Source organism: Microtus oregoni, unplaced genomic scaffold, assembly GCF_018167655.1.
Source record: "Microtus oregoni isolate MIOR12 unplaced genomic scaffold, Mior012 000048F_ref0000485, whole genome shotgun sequence".
Classification (NCBI taxonomy): domain Eukaryota; kingdom Metazoa; phylum Chordata; class Mammalia; order Rodentia; family Cricetidae; genus Microtus; species Microtus oregoni.
Window position 1 is genome coordinate 4,071,730 of NW_024543222.1, and position 27,980 is coordinate 4,099,709.

Consider the following 27,980-nt stretch of genomic DNA (forward strand, 5'->3'; position numbering starts at 1 on the left):
TTAATTAAAGGTGTGCTCCACCACTGTCTAGATGGTTATCATTTCTTGCCCCTCCCCTCTTGCCCTGGTCTGTTCTCTGCCACATTCCAGCACAGAGGAGTACTTCCTGTCTCTGCTCCTCCCTCCAGAAAAGCTGCTTTAGGAAAGGAATCATTGAGGGCCATCTGCCTTCAGGGACTGCCAGTTCTGGCTACTGGGGCAGGGCCCAGGCAGTTGGGACCAGGGCTGTGGGCAGACTTTAGAGGGCGAGAGGATCCTGTCAAAGCCGCCCTGGTGCAGGAGGTGAGAGCTGGCAGGAAGCAGGGTTGGCACAGATGGGGCGGCAGCAGAAAGGACAGTTTGGTTGTCTACAGAATAGGCTTCCTCCCTCAGACAGCACCTGCCACCTAGAAATGTTCCTAGTGAAAATAAAAATAACACATTACCCACTGCCCTCGGAGAGTCTATAGTTGGCTCGCAGTGGGCCCAGGTTTGTCAGGCCCTGCATGCCTGCCTCCTCCTCAGAATATGGTGCATGCCCCACCTGGCTCTTGGAGCCCCTGTGGCCACGAAGCAGAGGTCAGCCCTGGAGCAGTGTGTATCAGGGGCTGGGTCTCCTACCGTGGGTTCCAGGATCGATCTCAGGCGGTCAGACTTGGGTGCTGTGCGCCTTTACCGCTGAGCCACCTTTCAGACCTCACCTCGGCCATGACTCTGAACACACTTTACCTAGCAGTTACTGTGATCGCTGTCCAGGACAGGGATCTGGTGTTGGGGGACCATGAGGTTGAGTAGCTGTTCTGGACGCAGGCTGTGTGTGGAGGGTCTCCTGAACGCTGGCAGTCAGAGCTTTAGGCCTGGGGGTCGTCAAACTTGACCTTGATAAACTCAGTCTGCGCGTAAATAGGAGGTGGCAAGGCTAGCTGAGGTCAGGCGGAACACCTGGCTTGGGTGTGGGGAACAGAGTAAAAGGGTTTATCTAAGGCAGGGTACTTCCTCAGTGCGAGGGAGGGGGAGGCAGGGGACCTCAGTGACACACTCCTCCTTCCTGTCCGTCACTTTTCGGAGACCATCAATAATGCACCATAGAACCCTGGACAGGAGGCACACAGTCTGGGAGGTCGGGCTAAGGCTGACAGTCTCCACTAGGATGGGCTCAGGGACTGGACACTGGACAGACTCTAGGGAAGTCTGGACGGCATCCTCTGCTGACCCGTTCCCCACAAACACGGCACTGCAAGTTCATGGTTTATTTCCAAGTTTGTTGATTTTTGCATTTTTGTAAAAAAGGAGAAAGTTTTCACTTAATTCTTTGAAAGCCCTTTCGTGCTAAGCCCAAGGGAGGGGCCTGGGCTGGGGCAGATGTTCTTAGCCCTCTCTAGCCCACTGGACACCCAGTGCTGGGAGCAGGGTTGCCTCCCTCTGCCCACTCTGCTTTCCCATCCACTGCATCTCTGTACAGAACAGTTTTTAAAATTGAAGCTAAACACAATATACATCGGACAGGCACGCACACACATGCACACAGGCATCTGCCCACAACGGCAGTACCTCAGCCGCACTCAAAGAGCACCAAGGAATGCATACAACGTCTCCCAGGAGGTTCAGACTGCAATCCTCCCAACAATCGCCCTGCTAGCTGCCAGAGGGAGGGAGCCATCGGCCCTACAGCCATGTGCCAGAGGGAGGGAGGCAGGGACAGGTGAGGGCAGTGCCAATCTGTCAGGTGACTGTGGGGCCAAAGAGGCTGTCCTGGAGATCGCAGAAGAAATGATCAAGGAGAAGACCAGGCTTGAAGATTCTGAGGGACAGACAGAGCTAGGCCTTGATCCTTGAGGAGCTCCAAGGGCCCAGGTATGGGAGTGGGACTAGCCTGCAGCTTTGGCCTGCCAGCTCCGTGGCTGTCCCCGGGGTTAAAGACATATTTGGTAAAACCAGGAGCTAGGCTGGCTTAAAAGTCTCAGGCCTCCCCTGAGCCCTCAAAGCTGGGAGCTGGGGACTTGAGTCCACACTGTGACAGACCCTGGCCTGGAATGCAGGGTGAATGGAGCCTGCCCTCCCAGCTTCCCATCCTTCCCTGCTCTGGCCCCAGGAAGAAGTTAAAAATAGTTAGTTCTTACATAAAAAAAGAGACAAAAACATATTCACTGCCAAAAGGCCAGTGGGAAAAGAGGGGACTTTGTCTCTGAGCAGGAAGGATGGGGAATGGACAGGAGGGGACTGCAAAATAGTCTTTCTTTAAAAAGTGCTTGGTAAGTCTGTTTTAAAGTGTGTGTCTTTACCTATGTCCAGATACACACACAGACACTGTGCACACACTGGCACCACACACCCGCACACAGAAATGTATACATGTACATAATCATATACATATACATACATACGTACATACATACATACATACATATATATACTTTAAAAAGTCCTAGGAGAAAAGGTCTGGGCCCAGCTGGGCCAGGTCTGCAGGGTCACGACTGGAGGGCATGGGCCCGACTAGGCTGGCAGACAGGGCACTCGCTGCCCTCAGCACAGAGCTCACACAGCACAGCATGTTGGCACGGCAGCACTGCCCGGGTCTGCTCCTGACACTTAAGGCATTTCACCGACTGCATGTGGAACACGGCCTGCACGGAAGGCGAGAATGGAGAGGTCTCTGTCACCTGCTTGGCCCCGAGTTGAGCAAGCAGCTCTCTTGACTCTGTTCACATCCTCAGGAGGAGGATCCTACGGGCAGGTGAGAGCAGCTCAGCTCCCAGCTCCACCTGCTGTCCCAGCTCTGACGGCCAGGTGCAAGGGCAGCTGAATGGTAGCTCCCATCAGTCAGGGCTTTTGCTGGCACAGAGGTTAATGCCTCTTGTCACCTGTGATCTTACCCTAGGCACCCAAGAAAGACCAGTGAGACTCAGGGGGCATGCCAAGGGACTGACTACTGAAAAACTCTCAAAAACCTTCTGCTTCCAGCAGGCAGGCTACCCCTAGGGACCAGCAGGCACCTGTGGCCTGACCACTCTGAAGTATGGACAACCAGAGAACACACTGTGGGCAAGGCACATGACTAAGCCTAGGTTAACGGTACAGGGAGGGGACACTGTCCCGCCACTACTTCCTTGCCTCCATAAGGGCATTCTCTCATCTTCCAACAAACGTCCATCATTATCAGCCTAGCACTGGGCTTTCGGGAAGGTCCCACCCCATACTCCTGACCCTCAGGGCTGCTGACCTTATCCACTTGTTCCAGGTGGACCCGTAGCTGCTTCTGGAGGGAGTACAGGGTGGAGAGCGAGAGGGCCTCCAGGTCGGGGGCAGCCGGCAGGGCCTGGGCTTCTGGCCCAGTATGTAGCCGCTCCAGCTCCTCCTGCAGCTTCTTCACCCGCAGCTCCAGTGCATCTCGCTGCTCGCGGGCCAGCTCACACTCTGCTCCGGCTGCACTGGCTCGCTCACCGGCCTCCTCTGCTTCCTTCTTCCAGGCATCACAAGCCTGCGGGCCCAATATGCAGTGTCTGATCACGAGGGCCCCCTCTCCTTGGTCCCCTGCCCTCCCCCTCCCAGAGAGCATCTCCAGGAGCCAGTGTGGGCCACTCTGGCCATGGGGCCTGCTAGGAAGCTGGGCCTGCTGTCTGGGGAGGGGGCAGAGAGAAGGCTGCTGTGGCCTGCAGAGAAGAAAGGTTTCAGGACCTCAGCAGACCTTCCCTTTGTATGCAGGGAAGGGGACGGGCTCAGCATGACAGGGACACAAGACAGGGCTCACATCCTAGTCTGCACCCCACAGGCAGCTGGTAGCAGCTGGACAGATGGCCTAGCTCAGAATCTAGAAGCAGAGACAGGCAGGAGGTCCTGGGGCCACTCTAAAAACAATTCCCATATGGAGTCCCAGGCCTGTGGTGCCAGCCACTGTAACATTCCGACTGGCAAGACCAGTGTGGGGGAGGGCAAACACATTTTTGTTCTGTTCTTTAGGCCCCTGCTTCCCCCACCCGAATGCCTGCTGTGTAGGATGGGCTTGGGCTTGATGCCACCAGGCACTGGGTACTGCAGGTGGGCGTGGGGCCCAGTACCTGCTTGGCCTGCTTCCAGGACTCCTCCCACTGCTTGATGGTGCCGTTAGCTTCATCTAGCTCTTGCCGAAGCCGGGCCAGCTCAGCAGCCCCTGGCCCTGATAGGAAGGCAGGGGAAGTGCCTGGGGAGAAGCTTCCAGAGGCAAAATGCTCCCAGATGCTGCTGTTCATCCCGTTCAGACCTGCCCCAGGGAGGGGAGGAACATCAGCTGTGGAGGGCTTAGGCCCAGGCCCTGGCCAGCCCTTCCTGGGCTGCCAGGGGCTGGCTGAACACCGGGTGAGTATGTAAGAAGAGCACGTGAAGAGATCGCTGGCTAGGTCAGGTCTACACTTCAGTGTTGTCGGCCAGTACACGTGAATCTCAGGGGCTTAGGGCTGTGTGGAGGGCAGTCTGGGAAGGCATCTTAGCTGTGCAGCTCTTGCATAGCTCCTTTACCCCACTGGGAGGTGGAGCAGGGTCCTGACTGACAAGACCAGATAGGCCAGAGCCACCAGCCAGCACCCTGATGAGCAGGCTGGAGCAGGAGGGGCCAGGGAAGCTTGGGACTTCTTGTTTTGCAGGCAGGACAAAGAACGCGCTAGCAAGAACCACTAAGGGGACAGGAGAGCAGGAGAGCCTGAGCGTCTGACTCCAGAAGCCTGCTGTCTACAGGCTGTCTGTCCCCCACCCCACTCAGCTGCCTGCTGACACTGTACACTGTTCTGGCTTCCTTCTACCCCCACACACGATTCCAGTGATTTCGGTTCTGCTCCCTTTCCCACTAAATGATCCAGGTTTCAGACATTTTCCCCCTATGAGCAATACCAGCACATGGGGGAAAGAAAGAAGACATTGGACCAGGTGTGATGGTGCATACTTCATGGCTGATTTCTGAGTTTGAGGCTAGCCTGGGTTACATAATAAGACCTTGTTTTTAAAAAAGAGTGCCAGGCGTTGCTGGCACATGCCTTTAATTCCAGCAATCGGGAGGCAGAGCAGGTGGATCTCTGAGTTCCAGGACAGCCAGGGCTACAGAGCTACATAGAGAAACCATGTCTCAAAAAGCCAAGAGAAAGAGAGAGAGAGGGGGAGAGGGGGAGAGAGAGAGAGAGAGAGAGAGAGAGAGAGAGAGAGAGAGAGAGAGCGCGAGCACACTTTGTCCTGTGACAGACTTACAGTGTGCACTGTCTGAACCTATCCTGCCAGGAGAGACAAACTGTTCACCTGCACCTCTCCTCCCTGTGCAGGTGTTATTCACTCTGGTAGCGGAGCTGGTTCTACAGAGAGAGCACCCTGTACATTAGATCCCCTGACTGGGAGCCAGTGTGCTTCTGTTTCCAGCGCTGCTGACAGAGGGTGTTAGGTGGCACTTGTATCTATGGAGCAGTGCAAGAGGGTCACCTGCAGGACAGTAGGTAGAGCTCAGGTGAAGTATCTTCCGAGTATGGGAGTCAGAAAGACAGCATCAGCATTTAACTGGATCCAACCTCAGCACAGAAGCCGCCTCCAAACTGAGAAGGTGCTCTAAAATCCTGGCGGAAGGGAGGAAGTCCCTACGCTGAGCAGAACTTCAGAGGCTCTAAGTCCCCTCTCTGACTGGAGATCCAGAATCCCCTAGGAGCTCTCTGAATAGCTGAGGAGTGAGGGTGAGGGCCAGGGAGCTGTTGATGAGAGGCAGGGGCCTCTGTTGAATGCTGTGTGTACCAAATACCTCAGGGAACATTTTCCCACAGCCTCCATTCCAGGAGCCAAGGTGCTTGGGTGTGGTGGCCCAGCCTGTAGGTTCCCTACTGCAAGTCTCACTACTGAACCTGGAGATTACACAGATCCCCTCTGTTCTAAGGCTGGGCGGGGCAAAGAGCAGCCTGGGCTAGATATGGGTCCCTGATGCCACTCCCTGCCAGGAGGGGAACACTTGAGACTGGGTGGGCCTGTCTAACTGTTCCCTTTGCTCTTTGGTGATCTTTGATGATGTGACCAGCTGCTAGGTCTGGGTGAATGAATACAATGGTTGTGTGTGGTCCTGGGGATCAGACCCAGAGTCTGGGCCATGCTAGGCCTGAGCTCACTAAGCCACACTAGTATGATCAGGCAAAACTGCACTGAAGACCAGGCCTTCACCTTAGATGCCTGGGCACGTCCCTTCCTCTTCACAACCACTACACACATTCCGCAGCACAGGAAGCTGAGGCAGCAGTGTGGCTTCCGACCACTTGTCCAACCGTGTAGGTATCAGAGAACATGTCTAGGTTGAAGCCCTAGCTCTCCCCTACAGCTGGGCTGAAGTGTCACAGGAAGCAGACAAGGGAATTTGCTACAAGGCACGAGGTTCTTACCCAGTCCCTTTCTTACCTAAAGATCCATGTGATGCTGAGGTCCCCAAAAATGTGTTTTCTGACTGACTCAAGTGGCTCTGGGGTTGTTGCAGGAAATGTGAGGAGAGGCTGACGGGAGGGGACGGAGAAGCAGAGTGGAAGGAGGCTGAGCTGCCTAAGGAGCCGGGGATGTTCACAGGTGCAGAACTCTGCACCAGACTGCCACCTGTAAGAGACCCAAAGGGTGGACTGCGTGAGGACCAGGCCAACCATGTGGGTACAGGTGAAGTCCCAAGCCCCCCAGGCCTTCCCGGCCCACCCCTGCCCAGTACCGATGGTGCTGCTGCTGGGGTGGGGCACTGTGCTGCTATCAAAAGTCTTCTCCAGGGCTGCTACTCCAAACTCGTTTAGGTCCAGGTCATCCAAGGCAGACTCTAGGAATAGAAAACGGAGTGTGTGGGCTCCCAAGAAACATGCCCTTGGCTCCAGGTTTCCTGATCCTGAGCACCTCATTTACTGCCTTTGCTGTTTCTCTGCTCAGCACTTTATGAAGCCTTCTTTCATACTCCAAGAGGAATCAAGGCCCAATCCAGTGTGTTGTGGTGTGGCATGTCAGTAATCCCTGCCTTCAGAAAGCCGAGGCAGGAGGACTAAGAGTTCGAGACCAGCCTGGGCTATGTATAGCAAAATCTCATCTCAAGAAGAAAAAATGATTGACTTCAAGGTTGCAGCTTTAACTGACAGAGGTGTGTGGTGTAGCCTCCTGGAGTTTCACCCTGAGTTACTGGGAGTCAGCAGCTCTGGGCCTTTGACAAACGCTGGTGCCTCCCTGCTAAACTGGCCTGGCAGGAGGTACAGTTTCTCTCCTAGAAGGCAGGAGCAGCACACTACCACCTGATTCCCCAGGGCCTGGCACAAAGTGGGCAACATAAGTAATGATGGAAAGGGGCCTGACTTCTTCCTCTTGCTGCTGAGGACCAAACCCAGCACCTTACCCATGCTAAGTACTCATGCTGCCCCTGAGCACACCCAGTCCACAGCACCAGTGTCTAACTGCCAGCACTCTGAGGACAGATGTGCAAGACACTTCCCAAGGAAGCCTAGTGAACCACCTAGGGCTGCGTGGTGTGACTTTCATGAAAGGCTCCATGGCCTAGTCTTGGCCTCCATGTTGAACTCAGAGGACCCAGAGCATCTATGCTGACTCTCCCCGTGTCTAAAGTCTGCGGTGCTCATCCAGGTCTCACTTCAGACACCTTGTGTCTCTGACTCCAGATCCAGGCCTAGGCTTGCAAACAAACCCTGCCTAGTTACCTATGACCGACTCTACCGTGTCGCTGGTGGGATAGAAGGGCAGAGCATTTGCATTCATGCCAGGGGCGCTGCTGGTGCCTGCAGGGCTGGGGGGAGTGGCTGCCAAGCTGGAGGTAATACTGGAAGAGATGCTTGAGGTCAGAGGGCTGCCCACAGGGAGGATGCCCAGCACGTCCTGCAACGAGAGTGAAGAGAGGCAATGGGGCGCTTGCCTTCAGAAGCTGTGGCAGAACTAGCACAAGGCAGGTGGGCTAGAGCAGCCAGTACTTACAGGCCTGGCTGGCCGTCCCAGGCCCACCTTGCTGAGTGGCAGAAAGTGGACAGTCAAACACGGAAGCCATTAGCTACTTACCCTTGCAGGGCTGACACTGGGATATTCCCTAATCATTCCTGGTGAATGGTAAGTCTAGGAGGAGATGAGCCCGGGGCCTGACCCCCACCCTCTCTGGACTTGGGGCTGGGCCCGCCTGAGTCCTTCCTTAGTTTGTGGAGGAATTGGTACCCTAATTGGTGAAACCTGCTGGGGCTCTGGGCCTGTCCTATCCAGTGATACCAAAGCAGAGACAGGAGCCAGGAGCTCTGTACCTGTTTAGGTTGAAGCAGAGGCTGCTCTTGACTCCTGGGCTCTAGCGAATGGGGTTTCAGTTTAGCCTAAGAGAAAAATGAGGGAGCAGGAAGTGATTGTGGTACTGGGCAGATCCAAACCTAGTGTCCACCTGGCCCTGCTAGGTCCACTGAGGCTGCAGATACAGGGAAGGGCAAGGAGTGACAGCAGCTGTCACCTGCCACACACAACCCGCTTCCTCTTCCCAGGTTTCTCTCTCTCCACTTCTATATCCTCTCCCCGTCCCCTCCTACCCTGAACAGGCAGGCTTCTGTCCTCCTAGGTGACTAACCTCTGGACAAACCCAGGTTTGTCTCCTGCTATTAGGAAGTCCTCTCTTCTGGTCCCCCAGGCCCTGTCATTTCATTAGACATCACAGTTTGAGAGAGAAAGGGGACATCTTTTACCTACTGACTGACTCAATGGCTCTGGGGAAGCTGTGCGGCCTTTTGTAGAGTGAATACAGGTTTATAAAGGAAACAGGAGAAACAGCTCCGGGGTGCGAGGGGTCTGTGCAGCCTCCTCAGCAGTGAAGCGGGGTGATACCACTCTCTGCCCAATCCTGAAGACGCTCAAAATGGACTCAGTTCTAGTTCTTAGTGTCCTTCCCCCCAGGGAGCCAGGCCTCACCTCTAAGCTGCTCTGCCCCATGCAAAAGGCCAATCTCAGTGTCCTCTGCTGCCCCTGCACCCTTTACCTGGCACTTGAGATTCTTCAGGTACTCTGTTCCCATCTGGTCCTCCCTCTCGAAGCCAGGAGCTTTCTTATAGCTGCCAGGGGCAAGGCTGGACTCCCCAGGGAAGACCAGGCCCTCCAGGTTTGAAGTCTTCCTGCTAGGGCCTGGTGGGGAGCTGCAGAGGTGAGATGGGCTGCCCAAGCCACTGTTCCTACAGAGGAGCTGCAGAAGGGGACAGGTGGGCGGTGGGCAATGGGTACAGTGTGGACAGGGGAATGGCCACCCTCCAGTCCTGCTTCAAAGGGCTGTGGTCAATGAGCAACAATAAGCACTCAGGGACCCCTAAGTCTCATAAGGGATTTGACAGACAGTAGTGACAGGCTTATCCCAGCCCTGCCCAGGCTGATCACTACTGGCTCTAAAGATGCATCCCCACCTCCCTGCCCTCAGCCCCAGAACAAATACCAGGGCCTCAAGCTCCTGGGGCAGAGGAGAGGCAGGAGCTTGCTCCTGGGCAGGCAAGGTGCCCACCCACTCCCCAAGACAGGCACGTACGGCGCTGAGGTCAGGGGCATGCGGGCTGGAGGGGCTCACAGGGACCGAGTCTCCGGCAGCAGATGGCATGTACAAAACAGGACCCGGCTGGGTGGGGCTGGATACAGCTGAGGAAGGCTGCATGTCATCATTTAAGGGTGGCGCTGCAAGAGAGGGTGGGGTCAGCAGGCGCGAAGTGAGGTCTGTCTCCGTAAATTATATCTGCATATCTTCTAAAGGAGGCCATACATGTCCTTGCCACCACGGGGAATTAAGTTACTGTTTCCACTGCACCTTCTACAGTTAACTGAAAGTTACTGAAGTCACATGATGGGCTTCATTACACAGAAAAGGAAACGGAGGTTCAGAAAGGTCAGCCAAGTCTCCTAAGATAACAGAGATAGGAGACAGAAGAGCTCATTCCAACCCCATTTTGTATAGCCCAAACTATTAATCCCCTCTCTGTGGCAACTGGGCGGTCGCAGTGCCTACAGCTCCAGCTCCCTGTGCCCTCCATGTTTCTCCTCCTAGAGTTCTCTGTTTATTCTCTCATCTCTGAGACAGAGCTGAGCCTAGAAAGAGTGAGGGGAAGCAGAGCCCTGATCTGCAGGGAGACAGGCAACAACCCAGTCCCCACGGGAACAGAGCGTGGGGCTGTTTCACGCTGCAGCACAAGCCACCTGACGCTACTGAGCACTTAATGAGCCGACTTAACCTGAAATGGATGCAGAGGTTACAATGATTAGAGGTCTCTAAGACTCGGCACAAACACGGTAAACAGCTTGATACTTCTTAAGTTAGTTACTTATAAAATATTTTATGTATTTATTTTGAGGCAGGGTCTTTGTACATATCCCTGGAACTCACTATTGTAGACCGCACTGGCCTTGCGTCTGCTCCCGAGGGCTTGGTATTAAAGGTGTGCACCACCACACCCAGCTATGCTATCATTTTACATTGGACTTAGTAAAAACACTGAAATTAATTTAACCTATCCACCTCTCTCCTCTCTCTCTTTAGGACGTTACCCAAAACTTTAGTGACCTATGGAAGCTACCTTATACTCTGACAGAGGGCTCTGCTCCAGTGAACCAAGCAGGGCTCAGCAGGGAAGAGCTTCATGCTCATGGGTGACACGGGGTAGCTGGCTGGGATCAATCAAGTTGCTTTTAACATTTGGTGCCTCAGTGTTGCCTGGGACTCAATGCCCAGCAGGGCATGGACCTCTGAGTCTATCTCAGGCTCCTGGAGGCTGTACCAGGGCGTCCAGAGTGGCCAGGTGACTGTAACTTCCAGTGGGGATGCCCCCAGGCCTGAGCCTCAGCAGAGGTTAGGGGAGAACAGAAAGACAGGGAGTTGCCGCGACCATGCGAACGTCGTACATACGTTCTATGTGGGCAAAGGCGCAGAAAGGTCCTCGGGGACAGCTACCCGACTGCTGCATATCGTTGCACTTAGTGGATTTGTAGATCTGGAGGGGGCAGGGCAGAAACAGGACAAGTTCAACCACAGTTAGACACTTTCATTGAGGCAGGGCTAGCCTGGAATTCCTCTCCACTTTCTCCCCTCCTAGTTCCCTATGTCTTTACCAGTGTCTTTTTCTAGGGACAGGATATTGATAGACAGCCTATGCTTGCCTTCGGCTCCTAACTCTCCTGCCTCACTGTCTCATGCTGGGGTGGCAGACACACACCGCCCACCAAGCTTCTCCTGATCAACCTGCTCAACTCTCGGGACAGCCTATACCATTAATCAACACCCTCCTCCTGGAGTCAAAGGTCCCACCTGCCATCACAAGGGAACTGGGGTGACACCCATGAATATGCCTCCTTATACTGAGCCAAGATCCCAAAAAGCACAGAGTCACCTTCAAAACACCCCTCAGGGAAACTGGACCTGTGATCTCTACTGGGTTTAACTGCTGCCTGTGATGTCTACAGCCACATAAGGCTGTCTTTGCGTCACTGTGCCCTGGCTTCCACAGACCCCACTGTGAAGGGAGAAGTACACCAGGGAGGCTGCTGTCCCTGTCCCTTGGACTCTGATCTGCCACGCTCCGCGAGGTGTAAGTACCACAAGTAGTGTAAAGTCCGGAACGGCCAGACTATTAGGTCCTATCCGTGCCTTCTCGGCTGGGTGGGCTAGGAATCAAACTGGAAGCAGAGGGAGGGCAGGCTTAGAACCAAAGCGGCTACATGCTGAGACACTACCCACAAAGCCCTCTCCTGGAATAGCACCACTACCTGCCCCCATTCTCGCCTGTCTCCTAGTGCTCCAAAGTGGAGATGGTAAGTCACTCCTGCCCCTCCCCACAGCCTACCTCTGGGTGGAACTGCTGCTCTGTGCGGGTGTGGCAATACTGGCAGGCGTCCCCATTCTCACACTTGCCAGGGTCTCCCCACTCGTCCCCGTGTTTGACGTTTGGGCATGGAGATGACCTGGTCCAATGAGAAGGGATCAGAGAGGGGCAAGAGAGGACGAGACTGGGACCTGCACAATGCCACCTGGGTCCCTGTACAGGGCCCTCTCTGGTCTCCCTGTCTCACAAGTCCAGGTGTAGAAATGGGGAAGACCAGCTACACAGGAAGGGTCTCACTAGGGCCAGGCTATTCCTCTGGCCCTGGCCACATCACCAAGGAAGACACAGTTTTGCACCCTTCAGCCAGGCACTGAACCTCTGACAGCCCAAAGAGTCAGGCCACAGCCACACACATGTCCCACAGGACACACCCTAAAGACTCAGAAATGGATGGGCCTCATGCAAGAACGGGTCAGGGCTCCCACCAGTCTCTTCCACAGCCCCCTCCTTTCTAACTGGGCCCTGTAACCCCCAGGGCTTGCCCTCCCACCGCCCTGAGAACCATGGAGGCAGTGGTGTCGGTCACAAACCCTTCCTCGCCTCTCCCCCTCCCATGGCAGCCTCTTGGGGCCAAAGAACCTGTATTTGTGCTTCCGGGGACTCCGCCGCCGGTCCTTGCTGTTGTGGTAGTAGGGACAGGCATAGCCCTGGCGACACAGTCGTGGAGGCTTCTTGCATGGCTCTGTCTTATAGTTCCCCAGGACATAAGCAGTCTCTGCACAGAAGGCCAGAGGGCAGAGGGCAGGGGTCAGGGAATGGAGTCAGAGCCCCCAACAACAGCAGAGTAGAGTGCAGGGGACAGCTACTGGGAAGAAGGGTCCCTGAGCTGGGGTTCTCATGCAAGACATGAACGGGACCATGTCTTTATAGGCCAGGTAGGCAACAGGAGGGAAAAAGCATGGATGAGGGTGTGTATATGAAAGCCCAAGGGAATCTTGGGAATTTCGTCTGTCTGGAAACTCCCTTATAGTGCCTTTTAAATGTAAGTTTAACATGCGATGAAGGGGCGAGGTGAGCTAAAGAAATGGCTCAGTGGTTAAGAGCACTTGTTCTTGTAGGACTGGGTTCCGTTCAGTGAGTCAGGTTACAACCATCCATAAAGCACGCACACAGCGCACAGAGATACAGTCAGACAAACACTTATACACATAAATACTTAAAGTTTCCAGATGGGATGAAAGGGCTAGAGTTCTCCTAACAGAAGTGGTGGTTTCAAGCCAAGTCACTGGGTAGCTATGGAGAGGGGAGTGCAATCGCCACCTGAGGCTGCCTATACCTTGCCACCGAGGTTCCTCAGTGAGGATTTTTTCTATCATGGCATGACTTGCAGCCCCAGCTGACTGGCCTTCTATGCTGCCCTCTACTGCAGTCTGACCATTCTGTAAGGCCTCCATGGCTTGGAGCTCCCTGAGAGAAAAGGAAAGGACGGAGAGGTGGGAAGGGGAATGAGAGAATGGGAAACAGTGTCATCAATCTCTTGTCTCGTTGAAGTAAGCAGCAACAGTGGCTGATCTCCTTGCCTGCCCCTCCCCTCGGCCCAGCATCGGCCTACCTGATATCATAAACAGGGGAGCGGAGGTCATGTGGGCCGTGGGCAAAAGCACAGTGCAGGCCATTTTTGGTGCAGTTGCCTTTTGAGTCTGTTTCATGGATGCAGATTCCAGTTTTATAGTAACGAAGGTGGTACCTGCGCTCGGTGTCCCCTGTGGTCCTGTGCAGGAATGGGCACCTGGAACACAGCAGGGGAAGTCAGTCACCTCCGCCTCCCGAGGCCACTGCTGAAGGGCCGCCACCACGATTCAGAGAGTGCAGTGAAGAAAGACCGGGGAAGACAATGATGAAGTCTGTGGCCAGGACGGCTCTGTGCTCAAAGGCTGGGATCTGAAGGGTTTGGTACCCCAGGCAGCTGCCTATAGCTCCTTCAGGGGACACACTTCTGGATGAACAGATGTTTGAATAATAAATGCTACCCAACTCAGGGGCTTCCAAAAATCAACCCCTCGAAACTTGCACACGTGCCCTACAAGCTTTAATAGGCTTGCGAGGAGATCAGCCAGTCTTGACCTCTGTGAAAAAGGTCGGCTATTGTAGGAAAAGCTCAGAATGCTGTAGTACAGAACCCAGAAGAGCTTCCCAGCACTTTTCTGAGGTTAAAACAATAGCAACAAGGCCTCAATGGTCCCTCTGAGTAATGTCTCGGGCTTTGCCACCTCACTTGCTACCAGTGATAGACTCAATTCCTCAACAGACATTTAAAGTTAGCAAATAAGCCGGCTGTCATGGCACACGCCTTTAAACCCAGCCCCTGGGAGGCAGAGGCAGTTGGTCTCTGTGAATTTGAGAGCCTGGTCTACAGAGTGAGTTCCAGGCCACCCAGGGTTTCGTTATGAGACCCTGTCTCAAACAACAACGATCAGCAAACAGGGACACTAGAGAGGCTCTTTTTCTAAGCTGCCATGGCAGTGCAGACTGTGTAGAACAGCACAGCAGGTGGGGATAAGACTTGGAGGACCAGAAACAAACCCAGGGCATCATCTTGGTTCAAATGTAGTCTTGTGGGATTTAGTGGAAGAAAGGCTAATTTTTTGTTTTCATGCAATAGGCAAAAGAAACGAAAGCCATTCCCATTTATTGCTGTCCCTTTAGCTCAGGGCAAGGGTGAGCCCAACTTTGGCCTATTTTGTAGGCTAGCTGCCTGGCATGTACCACGCTTATTCTGAGGGCATCTGATCCAGAAGGAGAGCTGGCAGGGCACTCACTCGTCACCCTCTGGGCAGAGGCCTGTGGCCTCGTCGTACTTGGTGCAGTAGACATCTGGACTATAGTTAAAGGTGCCATCCCGACGGCGGATGGAACGGCGGCGGCGCTGGTTCACGAAGTGCCAGTGGAAGCAGGTGTAGGGCCGGTGCTGTGTGCATTTGTGTTGCACGAAGAGCGGACACTGCTCTGTGCGGAACTCCTTCAGGTACCTGCAGAGAGACAGTCTATGAGGGGTGGGCCAGGAGCACAGTGAAGCTCCTTGCTTTCCAGCAAAAGGCCACCATCCCCGAGGGCCCTGCTCTGGAGTGCCAGTCCCACTGGGACAGGAGCGGTCCAGGGCTGAGGCTGGACTCTGGCTTTTAGATATGTCCCAACAACTACGCTCCACACCAGCATGAAAGGCAGCAGCCACAGGCCACATGAACGCTGTGTGTGGCAGAGGCCAGCTGTGCTCAGCGGCAGCTTGGCAGAGCCATCTGAGGTTTCCCAGGCCGAGCCACTAATCATAGGGAAAAGGGCTGTTCACAAGAACATAAGCAGCCTCCCCCGAGTCTGTGGTTCCCTGCTGCCCACATACACCGATCCACCCCCAAAGACCTCCCTATACCATGAACCAAGCTGGCACTGTGGGATGAGGGAAGAAACATGGAGACGCTTAGGGTTGACACTGCTTTCTGCTTTGGTACCCATTGGTAAAGTGCCCTCTGGACTAACTCTGATCACTGTCTGTAGCACGAATAATAAAAACCCAGAGACAGATATTGGGGTTTAAGCTGAAGATTAGAAAAAGCAAAACAGCCAAGCCACCAGAAAAGTCTCTCCTCTACCAAGGCTGGGCGACTGCAGACTGAGCCCTGAGCTTGTCCCATCTTATATTCCCCTCTAGTGCTGGGATTAAAAGTATGTGATTCCCTAAAACTGAGATTAAAGGTGAATCACCACCACCTGGATCTGTTTCTGAATTGATCTTGAGTAGCCCAGGGCGGCTTTGAACTCACAGAGATCCATCTGCCTCTGTCTCCCAAATCCTGGGATTAAAGGTGTGTGACATCACTGCCTGGCCTCTAGTATCTTAGTTTTATCTTTTGATCTTTAGGCAAGCTTTATTTACTAAAACATGAATATCACTATAACTGTCCTTGAGATGTCTTTAGTGTTACCTGCAGGAATATTTGGGAAGCTCACACAGGGATTCTGAAGATGCCCTCCCTCTTAGAATGGACTGTGCCCAGTTGTCTCACATAAGACCTGCAACAGCTGGGGTTATTCAAATACTGGTATCTCTCTCCTCTACCCTCATACAATAGCCAGGATATCCAAAAATACTCCAGGTGGAGGGTTTCAAACCACCTTACCCTGACAGAACATACCCCATCAATTTGTGTTCCTCACTACCTTAATCCAGCCTAAGGTTCTCCTACGCTGGGGTGGAAACTGTTGAATGGGCAATCAGTGCAGTTTTCTTTCTTTTTTTTTTTTTAAGATTTATTTATTTATTATGTATACAACATTCCTTCCATGTATGCTTACATGCCAGAAGAGGGCACCAGATCTCACTATAGATGGCTGTGCGCCACCATGTGGTTGATGGGAATTGAACTCAGGACTTCTGGAAGAGCAGTCAGTGCTCTTAACCTCTGAGCCATCTCTCCAGCCCCTGCAGTTTTCTTTCTCTCTCTTTTTTAAAATTTATTTAACATGCATTGGTGTGAAGGTGTCAGATCTCCTGGAACTGGGGTTACAGACAGTTGTGAGCTGCCATCTAGGTGCTGGGAATTGAATCTGGGTCTTCTGAAGAGCAGCCAGTGCTCTTAACCACTGAATCATCGCCTCTCCAGCCCCTGCAGTTTTCTTTAAATGTTTTTTAATGTACTTTTTTTTAAAGTATGAGTGCTCCCTCTGCATGTAACCCTGCAGGCCAGAAGAGGGCATCAGATCCTATTACAGATGGTTATGAGCCACTGTGTGGTTGCTTGGAACTGAACTCAGGAAAAGCAATCAGTGCTCTAACCAATGAGGCACCTCGCTGGCCTCCTTAAATATTTCACTGTGTATATATGTATGTCTGGGTGGTGGGAAACGGTGCATATGCCACAGCACACATGTGGAGGTCAGAGGACAGCTTTGTGGAGCTGGTTTTCTCCTTCCACCTTTACATGGGTTCCAGGAATCAAACAGGTCAGCAAGTCCTGCTATCTTCGAGACCACTGGGCAGACCAATTTCTCAAGCCAACAATACAAGCAACCAATGGGCTGAGAGGTAAGGAGATGCTGAGGGCATCATGTGCAATGTTGTATACCTAAGCAAGTGAGGCAGAAGCAGCAGATTTGAAACAGCTGCTGCCTGGGCTCAGGCAGAGCTTAGATCTGGAGTGCATAACCCTAGAACTTCTGCCCAGATCCCTGAGGCCTAAGTAGTCCAATAAAGAGCTGGCTGGGTGGGCAGGACTGGGGACGGGATCAAACAGAAGTGTCTGGAGTCAGGCAACACCTGTTAAACCCAGCACATTTGGGTACAGATGCAGGGCCAAGCAATGAGGACACTGTCCTGCTCATGTTTTCATGGGAGATACACAAGAATAGATGGGACTGCCGGATGGTGGTGGCGCACACCAGAGGCAAGCAGATCTCTTGAGTTTGAGACCAGCCTGGTCTACAGAGCGAGTTCCAGGACAGTTAAACAGAAAAACTCTTTCTCAAAACAAAACAAAAGGATAGGAGAGACTGATGGAAAGAAATGTAAGGGGCTCTGCTCTGGGTATCTTAGGTACCAAAAAGGACTCTGTGAAGTCTTCCTTGCTTCCCACCTATCTGTTAGCTCCCCTGCACTGGAAACGCTGGAGATGGAACCCACGGCCTTGCACACGGTACTCTACCGCTAAGCTACACTCAGAGCCACCTTAGGCATTTCTTACACTTCTTATTCTGCTTTGCATGTTAATCATGACACACTCCCCTTTACAGGCTGAGTATACCTCATCTGGAATGCTTGAGATGAAAGTCACTTGTTATCTTTTTGAATTTGGGAAACCACACACAAAGCTATCATGGGGATGGAACACAGAATTCACTAAGTTCATTTATGTGTCACATACGTTTTATAAATATCAGCGCTCGAGTAATTAGAATTATAGATATATACTACCATGTCATCCATACCTGTGACCCACTACATAGAATGAGGAGAAAAACTTCCCACTTGGTTTTAATTTTCCTTTATTTTTGTAGTTACACGTGCATGTGTGCATGGGTAGATGTGTACATGTGTGGAGGCTGAGGCTGGGGTCTTCCTCTATTGCACTCCACCTATGTGTTAAGCTCTCATTGAACAGGAGAGCTCAACAATGTGGCCAGATCCTCTGTCTCCACAAGTGCTGCCATGCTTAGCTTTTTAATCTGGATGCCAAGGACTCAAGCCCAGGTCCTCTGCTTAGAAGATAAGCACTTTACTGAACGGGACATTTCGTTCACCCCTCTACTTAGGACATGATGAAACTGCCAGTGGCCTCAGTATCTTCTTTATCTCCTAAATAAACCGAGCCACCAACAGGAAAAGTCACCACACAGAACGCTACGACATTTTTACTTGCTAGACTCCTTTCCATCTTCTCTTTCTCCTCAGCTCTCGGCACTGTTGTCAAACTCTACACACTGGCAAAGAAAAAAGGGGCAAGAATTGAGGTGTTTTACAGAGCCGACAAAGTTTGCTGTGGTAACTACAGTGAATGCAGATACAACCAGTAGACCAACCTAAATGCCTGAATGCCCTGAGATGCCGGTGCAAACCTCAACAGGCATCTCGATATTGAAGAATGAGCTCTTACCCTTCAGCAGACACTCTATCTCTTTCCCACCCTCGGAAGGAAAAGCAGTTCACTTCATAAAGCCACTGGGGAAAATAGGCTTCTTCCCTTTACAGACAACATAAACTGTGAGAACCTACTCAGCCCGGCCACTCTCCAGCCTTCCCACATGGGGCGTTCACCTGACGTGCACTAAGAATGCAGACACTGCAAGGCTGGGAGGAGGAGCACTTGGGAGCTTTCAGCAAATAATAAGTTTTCCCTTGTTGAACCGAAGGCTGCCAAACCTCAGCAACAAGTCATATGCTCAAAAGATGCTCTTTGGTAGCAATTTTTATTAAAACTATAAAGTTTGGAGCTGAAGAGATGGCTGAGAGGTTAAAGGGCACTGGCTGCTCTCCCAGAGGTCCTAAGTTCAATTCCCAGCAACCATGGTAGCTCACGACCATCTGTAATGAGATCTGGTGCCCTCTTCTATCATGCAGGCACACATGTGAGCACTGCATACATAATAAATAAATCTTAAAAAAAAAAAAAGCCGGGTTGTGTGGTGCACGCCATTAATCCCAGCACTTGGGAGGCAGAGGCAGGAGGATCTCTGTGAGTTCAAGGACAGTCTAGTTTCAAAGCGAGTTCCAAGACAAGCTCCAAAACTACACAAAGAAACCCTGCCTCAAAAAACTAAAATAAATAAATAAACAAACAAGACTGTTAAATTCACACTTTAAACTCATTAAAGTTTCTAATCGGTAGTTTTTAGTATATTAAATCCCATGCAATCACTGGGCTAGAAATACCTCGGTGGTCAAGTGGTTGTGTAGTATTTGTGGAGGTGTGGCTAGATACCCAGGATCATATTAACCATGCCATGTAGCACACACCTACAATCTCAGCACTCAGGGGGAGGCACTGCAAGCGTGAGGCCAGTCTAAGCTGGCTGAGACAATGCCTATGAAGGAGGGAGGATGTGTTTAACAGGGCAGTGTGGCAGTGCGGAGATGGGAGGGAAGGAAAACCACAAAATACACTTTGTTGGAAATGTTATAACGAACAGGGTGGTGGTGGCGCATGCCTTTAACCCCAGCATTTAGGGGTAGAGGCAGGGGGAATCTCTGAGTTTAAGGCTAGCTTAGTCTAAAGAGTGAGTTCCAGGATAGCCAAGGCTACATAGTGAAACCCTGTCTCGAAAATCCAAAAACAAAAGAAAACAACAGCAAAAACAAAAAAAGTTATATGATACCTTACACATTATGTGATGATTTTAAAAAATAAAAAAAAATTTTCAAAGCAGAAAAAAGTATTGCCAGGCATATAATCCCAGCACATGGGGGCAGAGGCAGGCAGATCTCTGTGAGTTCCAGGACTGTCTGGTGAACACAGTGAGATCCAGGACAGTCAGGACTAAGTAGAGAGATTCTGCCTCAAGAAAAAAAGTATCGTCACAGCTGTGTAATTTCTGAATATTCTTATAGGACAAAAATAAATTCCATGTACTGTTTTACCCACGTTTCTTCTGGTGTCTCTGCTGCCAGGTATTTTAAGAAGCTCAAAGGGTAACTTTAATAAACTATATGCTATGGTATGGAATGCTGGATGTCTAGACGATACCAAATCAAAATTTTTAGCGTTTTCTAATAATTAGGCTAATATAACTTTATATATTAGCTAAGAATGGCAGAAAAACTTGCATTCAGCATCTTCATATAACACAGTAGTGTGTCCCAAATTCATCCATGTTTAAACGGAAGACAGAGGCCAGTCGTGGTGGCGCACACCTTTAATCCCAGCACTGGAAAGGCAGAGGCGGGGGATTTCTGTGAGTTCCAGCCCAGCTGTCTACATAGTGAGTTCCAGGATAGCCAGGGCTACTTGTAGAGAGAATCTGTCTCAAAAATAAAGAGGTGGGGGGCAATCTACTTAGATTAGCTATAACTGTCCATAGTCGCAACATGAAAATATAAAAAGTGTACTTGGCTAGTAAGGAAGCCTTCTTCAGGTTCAAACACAATTGTATTAAAGAACAACAATTATTAAATTATTAAAAAATACTGTCCAGGGGCTGGAGAGATGGCTCAGAAGTTAAGAGCATTGCCTGCTCTTCCAAAGGTCCTGAGTTCAATTCCCAGCAACCACATGGTGGTTCACAACCATCTGTAATGAAGTCTGGTGCCCTCTCCTGGCCTGCAGGCATACACACAGACAGAATATTGTATACATAATAAATAAATAAATATTTTTAAAAAAACACTGTCCAGTTTAGGAACGCAACCAGAGGCCTTTCGCTCCCACCTCCTCCACAGTGGAGCTGCAGACAGAATCTGCTTTCCCAGCTTCTCATCCAGTGACTCCTAACAAAAATACCAGCCAGGCAGAGGTCTAGCAAAAAAGCCTGCCTGTGTGCTGCTCAGGCTGCAGGGCTCTAGTGACCTACGTGTGCACAGGGCTTCTAAGACGCATGAGAAGGAGACCTCACCTTCAGGCATCAGGGTGTTGGAAGCGGGAAGTAGTAGGTCCACGAGGGTGTCTTGTTTTCTGCACTTACATGGGGTGCTATCTCCAGAGAAGCTCCTTACAGAGTATGCCCAAGATGCATTGCTCTAAGTTGTTGCTCTCAGAGTTGTCCAGCTGCCCTCACCAATAAGTCAGTCTTTGTAGGATGACAGAAATCACCAGTCAGAGCAGAAGCATATGGACTGAGGGGAAGCCTTCTTTAGTGTCTAACATAGCTGGATTAAAACAAAAAAACTTAACCATTAAGCAGATCTGAACTTTAATCATTACTTTAGACATAGCAAACAATGAGGTGTCAAGCTTAAGAGTCTAGTCTCAGCATGGGCCTTACATTAGTATTCAGGCATCTGTACTGGCCTGCCCTTGAGGTCCTGACGGGATACATCCTCAGCTGCAGCCACTAAGAGCACCCCTGGGTACACTCTCTTTGTTCCCTTTTAAAAGGTGGGCCCTGTCCATCTCCCATCTCTTTTTCTTTCTGTCTCTCTTGTCCCCAAGGACCAGTCTCTGCCCCTTCTCTCTCCTCTTCCAATACACGATGTTTCTCCTTCCCGCGATTTTTTAAATAAATTATAACACCATGAACACTTATTAATGGGGTCTGGTGAGACCTTTTGTAATGCAGGAAGTTAATTTGATTTGATAAACATGTAAATGAGATCAAAAAAGGATTACTGGCAATTTAGCTCATCGCCTCCGACTCCGCTAAGCAGCTCGCTCTGTAACTTGCACCCCAGTACTGTATGTCTGGCTTTACTGCAATCTGCAATAATGACCTAAATACATGTTCACTTCCCGAGTTTTCCAAACGCCATCAGATGAAATCCAGTAAAATTCATAACAATAATGTACCAACTAACAAAACTGTCTCAAAACAGCTGACGGAACTCCATTCTCTCTCACACATTCTTCTTCTCTGTCAAGACAGCTGCTAACGGGACTCCACTCTCTCACACAATTCTGTCTCTCTCCAGTCTCTGTAACCCAGGCTGGCCTTGAACTGACAGGATGACTTTGAACTTCTGATCTGCTTGCCTACCTTCTGGGTACTAGGACTACAAATTTGCCCCCTCCCTTTCTATGCATGCTAGACACTCATTCTACCAACTAAAAATTCAGTCTCTAAAACCCAAATGGAAGAAGGAGAAAACCCACTCTTACAAACTGTCCCTGGACCTCCACAGCTACACATGAAACAAATATAAAGTTATAAGTACAACAACAACAACAAAAAAAGAAACAAGTTCAGTTGGTGGCAGTGATGAATGCCTTTAAACCCAGCACTCGGGAGGCAGAGGCAGACAGAGCTCTTTGAGTTTGAGGCCAGCCTGGTCTACAGAGTGACTTCCAGACCAGCTGTTTTAAAGAGGAAAAAGAAAAAGAAAGAAACAAGTTATAAATTCACAGGATGCCTATATATACAGGATTATATTTTATATAGAGAGAGCATACCTTGTCTAAAAACTAACCTACAGGGCAAATGTGGTAGTGCATGCCTTTAATCCCAGCACTGGCAAGGAGATCTAAATTCAAGGCCAGGCTGGTCTATAAAGCAAATTCCAGGCAAACCAGGGCTACATAGTGCGACCCTGTTTCAAAAATGATGGAAGGATGGATGGATAGATGGAAGATTAGATGGACAGAGAGACAGACAGACAGACAGATGATAGATAGAATCACCCCACAACCTTTTCAATAACTAGAGCTTAATTTTCCTGTATCAAGACCATTAACAAGGCTGGAGAGATGGCTGGGGATTAAGAGCACTGGCTGCTCTCCCAGAGATGCTGAGTTCGATTCCCAGCAACCACATGGAGGCTCACAACTACCTAGAATGAGATCTGGTGCCCTCTTCTGGCGTACAGGCATTCATGCAGGCAGAACACTATACATAATAAATTAAAAAAGAAAAAGAAGCATTAACAAGTTTGAGAATCAAGCAAAGTTGAAGGACTCCAAAAAAGATATACTTTGAAGCGTAATTCCTCTTACAGGGGCAAAAATAACAAAACAAACCAATATTTTAAACATTAACCTCATAGTGGCACACCTAATCCTAGCACTTGGGAGGCAGAGGCAGGCAGATTTCTGCGAGTTTGAGGCCAGTCTGGTCTACAAAGTGAGTTCCAGAACAGCCAGAGCTACATAGTAAGACCCTGTCTCAAAAACAAAACAAAACAAAGATACCTTCCTATTGTCCTTTCAAACAAACTGCTTAAATTTATATCTGTGTGTGCGTGAGCACATGCATGCGTTGGAGATCAGAGAATAACCTGGCAGAGTTGATTTTTCTCCTCCCACCTTCATGCGGGTTTCTGAGTTGTGAGGATTAACTCAGGTTGTCAGGCACAGATGTACCCACTGAGCCATCTCACCGGCCCCTCAACTAATTGCCTTTTGTTTCTGTTTTTTTCTTTTAGTTTTGACACAGGGTACTCTGTGTAGTACTGCCTGTCCTGGAACTCAGGAGATCTGCATGCCTGAGTGCTGGGATTAAAGGCAAACACCACCACTACACCTACCAAATCTGATTCCTGGGACTCATCTGGAGAAAAGAAAGGCTAATTCCCACACATCGTCCTTATAACACACACACACACACACACACACAAAGTAAATGTTCTAATAAATAAATAAAAATGACTTAGGAGCCAAGCTCCAAGACTACACAACAAGCTTCAAAGAATAGAAAAACAAATGTCAAACAAGAATCAAAAAGGGCAAAAATTCAGATATTAGGACTGGAGAGATGGCTTAGCAGCTAAAAGCACTGATGTTCTTTTTTTTTAATATTTTATTTATTTATTATGTTTACAATATTCTGTCTGTGTGTATGTCTGCAGGCCAGAAGAGGGCACCAGATCTCATTACAGATGGTTGTGAGCCACCATGTGGTTGCTGGGAATTGAACTCAGAACCTTTGGAAGAGCAGGCAATGCTCTTAACCTCTGAGCCATCTCTCCAGCCCCCAGCACTGATGTTCTTGAAGAGAACCTTGGTTTAATTCCCAGCACCCACATGGCAGCTCACAACCATCTGTAATTCCAGTTCCAGGGGACCTGATGCCACTTCTGGCCTTTAAGGGCACCAGATATGCTCCTGCTGCACAGACACACACGTGGACAAAATTAGACGCATAAAAACACAATTGCTTAAAAACTCAAGATATGAGCCCGGCAGTGGTGGCGCACGCCTTTAATCCCAGCACTGGGGAGGCAGAGGCAGGCGGATCTCTGGGAGTTCGAGGCCAGCCTAGTCTACTAGTTCCGGGACAGGCACCAAAGCTACAGAGAAACCCTGTCTCGAAAAACCAAAAACAAACAAACAAACCTCAAGATATGCTGGGAGGTAGTGGTGAACCCCTTTAATCCCAGTAATCAGGAGGCAGAAGCAGGTGGATCTTTGTGAGTTCGAGGCCAGCCTGGACTACAGAGGGAATTCCAGGACAGCCAGGGCTACACAGAGAAACCCTGTCTCAAAAAAAGAAAAAAAACTCAGATGCTAAATTGGACATAACCGCACACAACTTTAATCCAGCTCTCGGGAGGCAGAGGCAGGCAGATGTCTGTGAACTCAAAGCCAGCCTGGTCTACAGAGTGAGTTCCAGGACAGCCAAGGCTACACAGAGAAAGCAAACAAGTAATTCAGACACTGACAACTACACTGTGCTCGCTCCTTTCATCTGTCAGAACCCATTCTAATGTAACTTCACGGGATCTCAATGACAACAGTAGAACAGACAGCAGCTATTTATGGTAGCCAAATCCTGTAATCCCAGAATGCTGGAGAATGAGGTAGAGGAAAAAGATCCCCGATTTGGGGGGGGGGGGGGGGTCAATATAAGCAACACAATAAGTTCCAGGCTTGCCAAAGCTACACAGCAAGACCTTATCCTTAAATAAATAAATAAGATGGCCTTGGAGATGGCTCTGTGGGCTGAGTGTCTGCTCCACAAGACTGAGGACCTGAGTACGAATCTTCATCACCATGTAAAAAGCCAGGCATGGGCCACACATGCTCCTAACCCCAGTGTTGGGAGGTCGGAGGAAGTGGGCCCCCAGGAGCTCACTGGGCAGCCAACCTGGCCAAGCTTCAGGTTCAGTAAAAGAATCTTTTCTTTTTCAAGATTTATTTTATGCACACAGGTGTCTTGTCTATTGTACGTCTGCACACCAGAAGAAGGCATGGGATCCCCATGAGATTATAGTTACAGACAGCTATGAGCCACCATGTGAGTGTTAGGAATTGAACCAGGGACGCAAGAGGAACAGTCAGTGCTCTCTTACTGACTAAGCCATCTCTCCTGCCTATAAAGATCCTATCTCACAAGACATCTGACCTGATCTCCAATTGCACACGCACGCACACATGCGCGCGCACAACACACACACACACATATCCACAAAAAGAAACTAAGATTTATTTAAGTTTGTTTGGTAATTGTACTGAAAACCATGATCCAAGCAATCAAAGATCATTAAAAAGTTCCATAACGAGACCCTGTGGCAGATTTGTAATCCCAGTTAACTCAGGAGTCTAAGGCAGTAGGAAAGTGGTAACTAAAGAAATAATAAGTGGGTTTGTGAACTACAGCTCAATGGTAGAGCCCTTCCCCCACGCGTGGGATGGCACAGAGTTGGGAAGGCACTAGCTGCCAAGCTTGGCCATCGGAGTTGGACCCCAGAACCACATGGTGAAAGGAGAGAACCAATGCCCTCGGACCGTTTGACTTCCACACCTGCGCATGCAAGCGTGTTCCCATACATATGTACATATAAATAAATAAGTGTAATACAAAATAGGTCCCAATTAAGTTTACAGATTTGCAAATCGAGACCACATTGCTGTGTGGCCAGGTAAGTCAGTGACTTCTTAACCAAAAGCGACCACAAGGATGCAGAGAACTCCAGTAAGAAAGGACCAACTGAGTCACACTGCAGTCAAGCTTAGCCGCCAGCCAATATCATAGAGTCCCTCGAAAACCAATACATTTCCTATAACCGATGTTCCCAGGTCCATCTCCCAAAAGGCCTTGTCAAGCCAAGCTCCCCCTGCCTGCCTTTAGTTCTCTGTATCCCAACAGTTGCTTCCTGGCTTACTCAACTTGAGTGCTGCTCAACCGCTCAGATTCTGAACTCTCCGTGGGTTGGGATCCTGAAAATACCTACGCCGCCCAGGCACCTGAAGGGAGTGAGAGGCACTCCTGACCCGGCTGGGAATGGAAACCAACGTTTTACAAGGGGAAGCGCATCGCTGGCCTTTGTCCCACAGCACCTAGGCCTACTGTGCCGTGACAGCAATGAAGGCAGGGACCTAGGCTGATACACATGCAGCTTGGCAGGGCTTTTCTGAGGCTCCCTCTCCTGCCAGATTCTGAAGGGGCCTGCAATCGTACAGCACCCCGGGGGTGGCTCGCTCACAGGCCGGACAGTACTGCCTGCGAAGAGTGGTTTCGTGTCTGCACGTCTGACTGCTTAAGGGAACTCAAGCGTGGGTGATCCTCGTGGACAACCAACGGGCCTCTGAGCTACAAAGGAGCTCCTCGGGCGCACAGACGACTGCAAGCGAGTCGTCGTTTCTAGACAGGTCTAGGGCTGGCTGCTACAGAACTCAACTTGTCATGTCGTGGGCTCCTCGCTCGCCAAGAGCCTGGTCCTGTGGTTTTACGGTCTGAGGAACACTCGGGCCTCCAAGGCCTACCCTGGGAAGTGTGTACTCGGGACCGAGTTCCTGCCTTCCCAACTCGGAGGTTGGGACCGAGTTTCCCGCCCCACGGCCCGACCAGAGGTTGGTGACAGTTGAGGAAGCTGGGACCGGCCCTAGCAGGTTGGAACCGGTCTGGGCCAAGCTGAAGAAGGAAGGGGGGGGAGGGAGAGACAGCCTCGCGCTCTCCCTGCGCGCGTGACTCACGCTGGCCGCTGACGTCAGGCGTGCGCGCGCGGCGGGGGGGGGGCTCTACGTACGTGTAGTGCTGCGGTTTCTCGGGCTGTGCCTGCAGCACCTGAGCGGTAGCGGCCGGGGGCGCCGAGGAAGCTGCCGAGCCGCCGGGCCCCGGGCCCTTCGACATGGTCCTGTCTTCCTGCCTCTTCGCCTCTCCCCTTTTATTATTCAGTCTGCGCGGTCCGCGCCGAGGACCCACAGCGCCTGCGCCGCGCCACGAGAACGTGAAGACCCCCCGCACGGCAGCAAAGGTTGCTGGGAGTTGTGGTCCTCCTTTCGGCTGAAATTTTACCGTTGGCACAGGGTCGCTGCCGAAGCACAAGACCACAATACCCAGGGATCTTTGCGGACCGTGTCCCGGATGCTAAGGACCCGCGATGTCTTGTGGTAATTGTAGTCTGACCACTCTTAACTAATACCAGCGTTTTTACAGTGTGGTGGGAGGAGAGCTCTTCCTTGAAACTGGAACCATCGGAGTACAAGAAGCGAGTTAGGGAGGCCCTAAACGGTTCCAATCGAGAATGTTTCAAGTGTAATTATGCTGCCAACGGTGTAGTAGTTACCTGCCTCCTTACCAGTACAGTCTGCGCATGGTTGCTAAAGTCTGCCTAGAGCATTGCCTCCAAGCAAGCAAGCTTGTGAGCCAACTTCTTCCTGAGATGGTAGTAACTTGTACATCACCAGAGAAAGTAAGCCGGCTGGCAGACAGTTTGAGGAAGCTTTGTTAAAGAACAAACTACACCATACTGTTCCCTTGCCTCATTAACGTTTACCAGTCCTGAAACCTGGGCTCCGTCTGAACTCAGTGGCTGGCCCAGACACCTTGTTTCCAGTACATTAAGGTCTAAGGGAGAACTCAGTCTTTATCTAGTGGTTTTCATAGATACACTGGTAAATTGCGGAGAAGCATCACGGTAGACCAATACGAAGGGCCAGGGCGTGAGTAAGGAATGAGTTATATTACACTCTGGTTCTCTTTTCTGGAAGACCTTTCCTGTTTGGGAAAATACAGGGTCATAGCCTCACATTTAGGCATTTGGTTTTATGACATGACCTCCACGGGCTGGATATAGTGACTCATGCCTGAAGGAGGAAAATCACAAGCTCCAGGCCAATCTGGGCTACGTGCTGAGACCCAGTCTCAGAAAAC

General features: G+C 50.8%; 1 protein-coding gene across 3 annotated transcripts; it reads right to left on the minus strand.

Annotated features, from left to right (window-relative positions):
• Positions 1–1,214: 1,214 nt before the first annotated feature.
• Unk (unk zinc finger) lies at positions 1,215–27,191 on the minus strand. 3 transcript variants are annotated; one of them, XM_041636122.1, is made up of 16 exons: positions 26,854–27,191; positions 14,576–14,785; positions 13,369–13,545; positions 13,093–13,223; positions 12,396–12,531; positions 11,778–11,895; positions 10,844–10,928; positions 9,479–9,621; positions 8,945–9,145; positions 8,229–8,294; positions 7,644–7,818; positions 6,662–6,763; positions 6,367–6,555; positions 4,035–4,216; positions 3,200–3,457; positions 1,215–2,603 (listed from the first exon to the last, which is right to left on the minus strand). In XM_041636122.1, the coding sequence occupies exons 1-16, from the start codon at positions 26,955–26,957 to the stop codon at positions 2,448–2,450; spliced, it is 2,433 nt and encodes an 810-aa protein (XP_041492056.1). In that variant the 5' UTR covers positions 26,958–27,191; the 3' UTR covers positions 1,215–2,447. The 3 variants fall into 3 exon arrangements, with proteins under 3 accessions (XP_041492056.1, XP_041492054.1, XP_041492057.1); XM_041636120.1 differs by having other exon boundaries at positions 9,518–9,621; positions 26,854–27,062; XM_041636123.1 differs by lacking the exons at positions 13,093–13,223; positions 26,854–27,191.
• Positions 27,192–27,980: the final 789 nt, after the last annotated feature.

Bases quoted from the DNA above. Each gene is read 5' to 3' on its own strand.
- Unk (XM_041636122.1), bottom strand. From the start codon at position 26,957: ATGTCGAAGGGCCCGGGGCCCGGCGGCTCGGCAGCTTCCTCGGCGCCC. The intron at 14,786-26,853 runs GTACGTAGAGCC...GTCTCTCTGCAG, and splicing joins GAGAAACCGCAGCACTACAC to GTACCTGAAGGAGTTCCGCA. The intron at 8,295-8,944 runs GTAAAGGGTGCA...TTTTTCTCTTAG, and splicing joins TGAAGAATCTCAAGTGCCAG to GCTAAACTGAAACCCCATTC.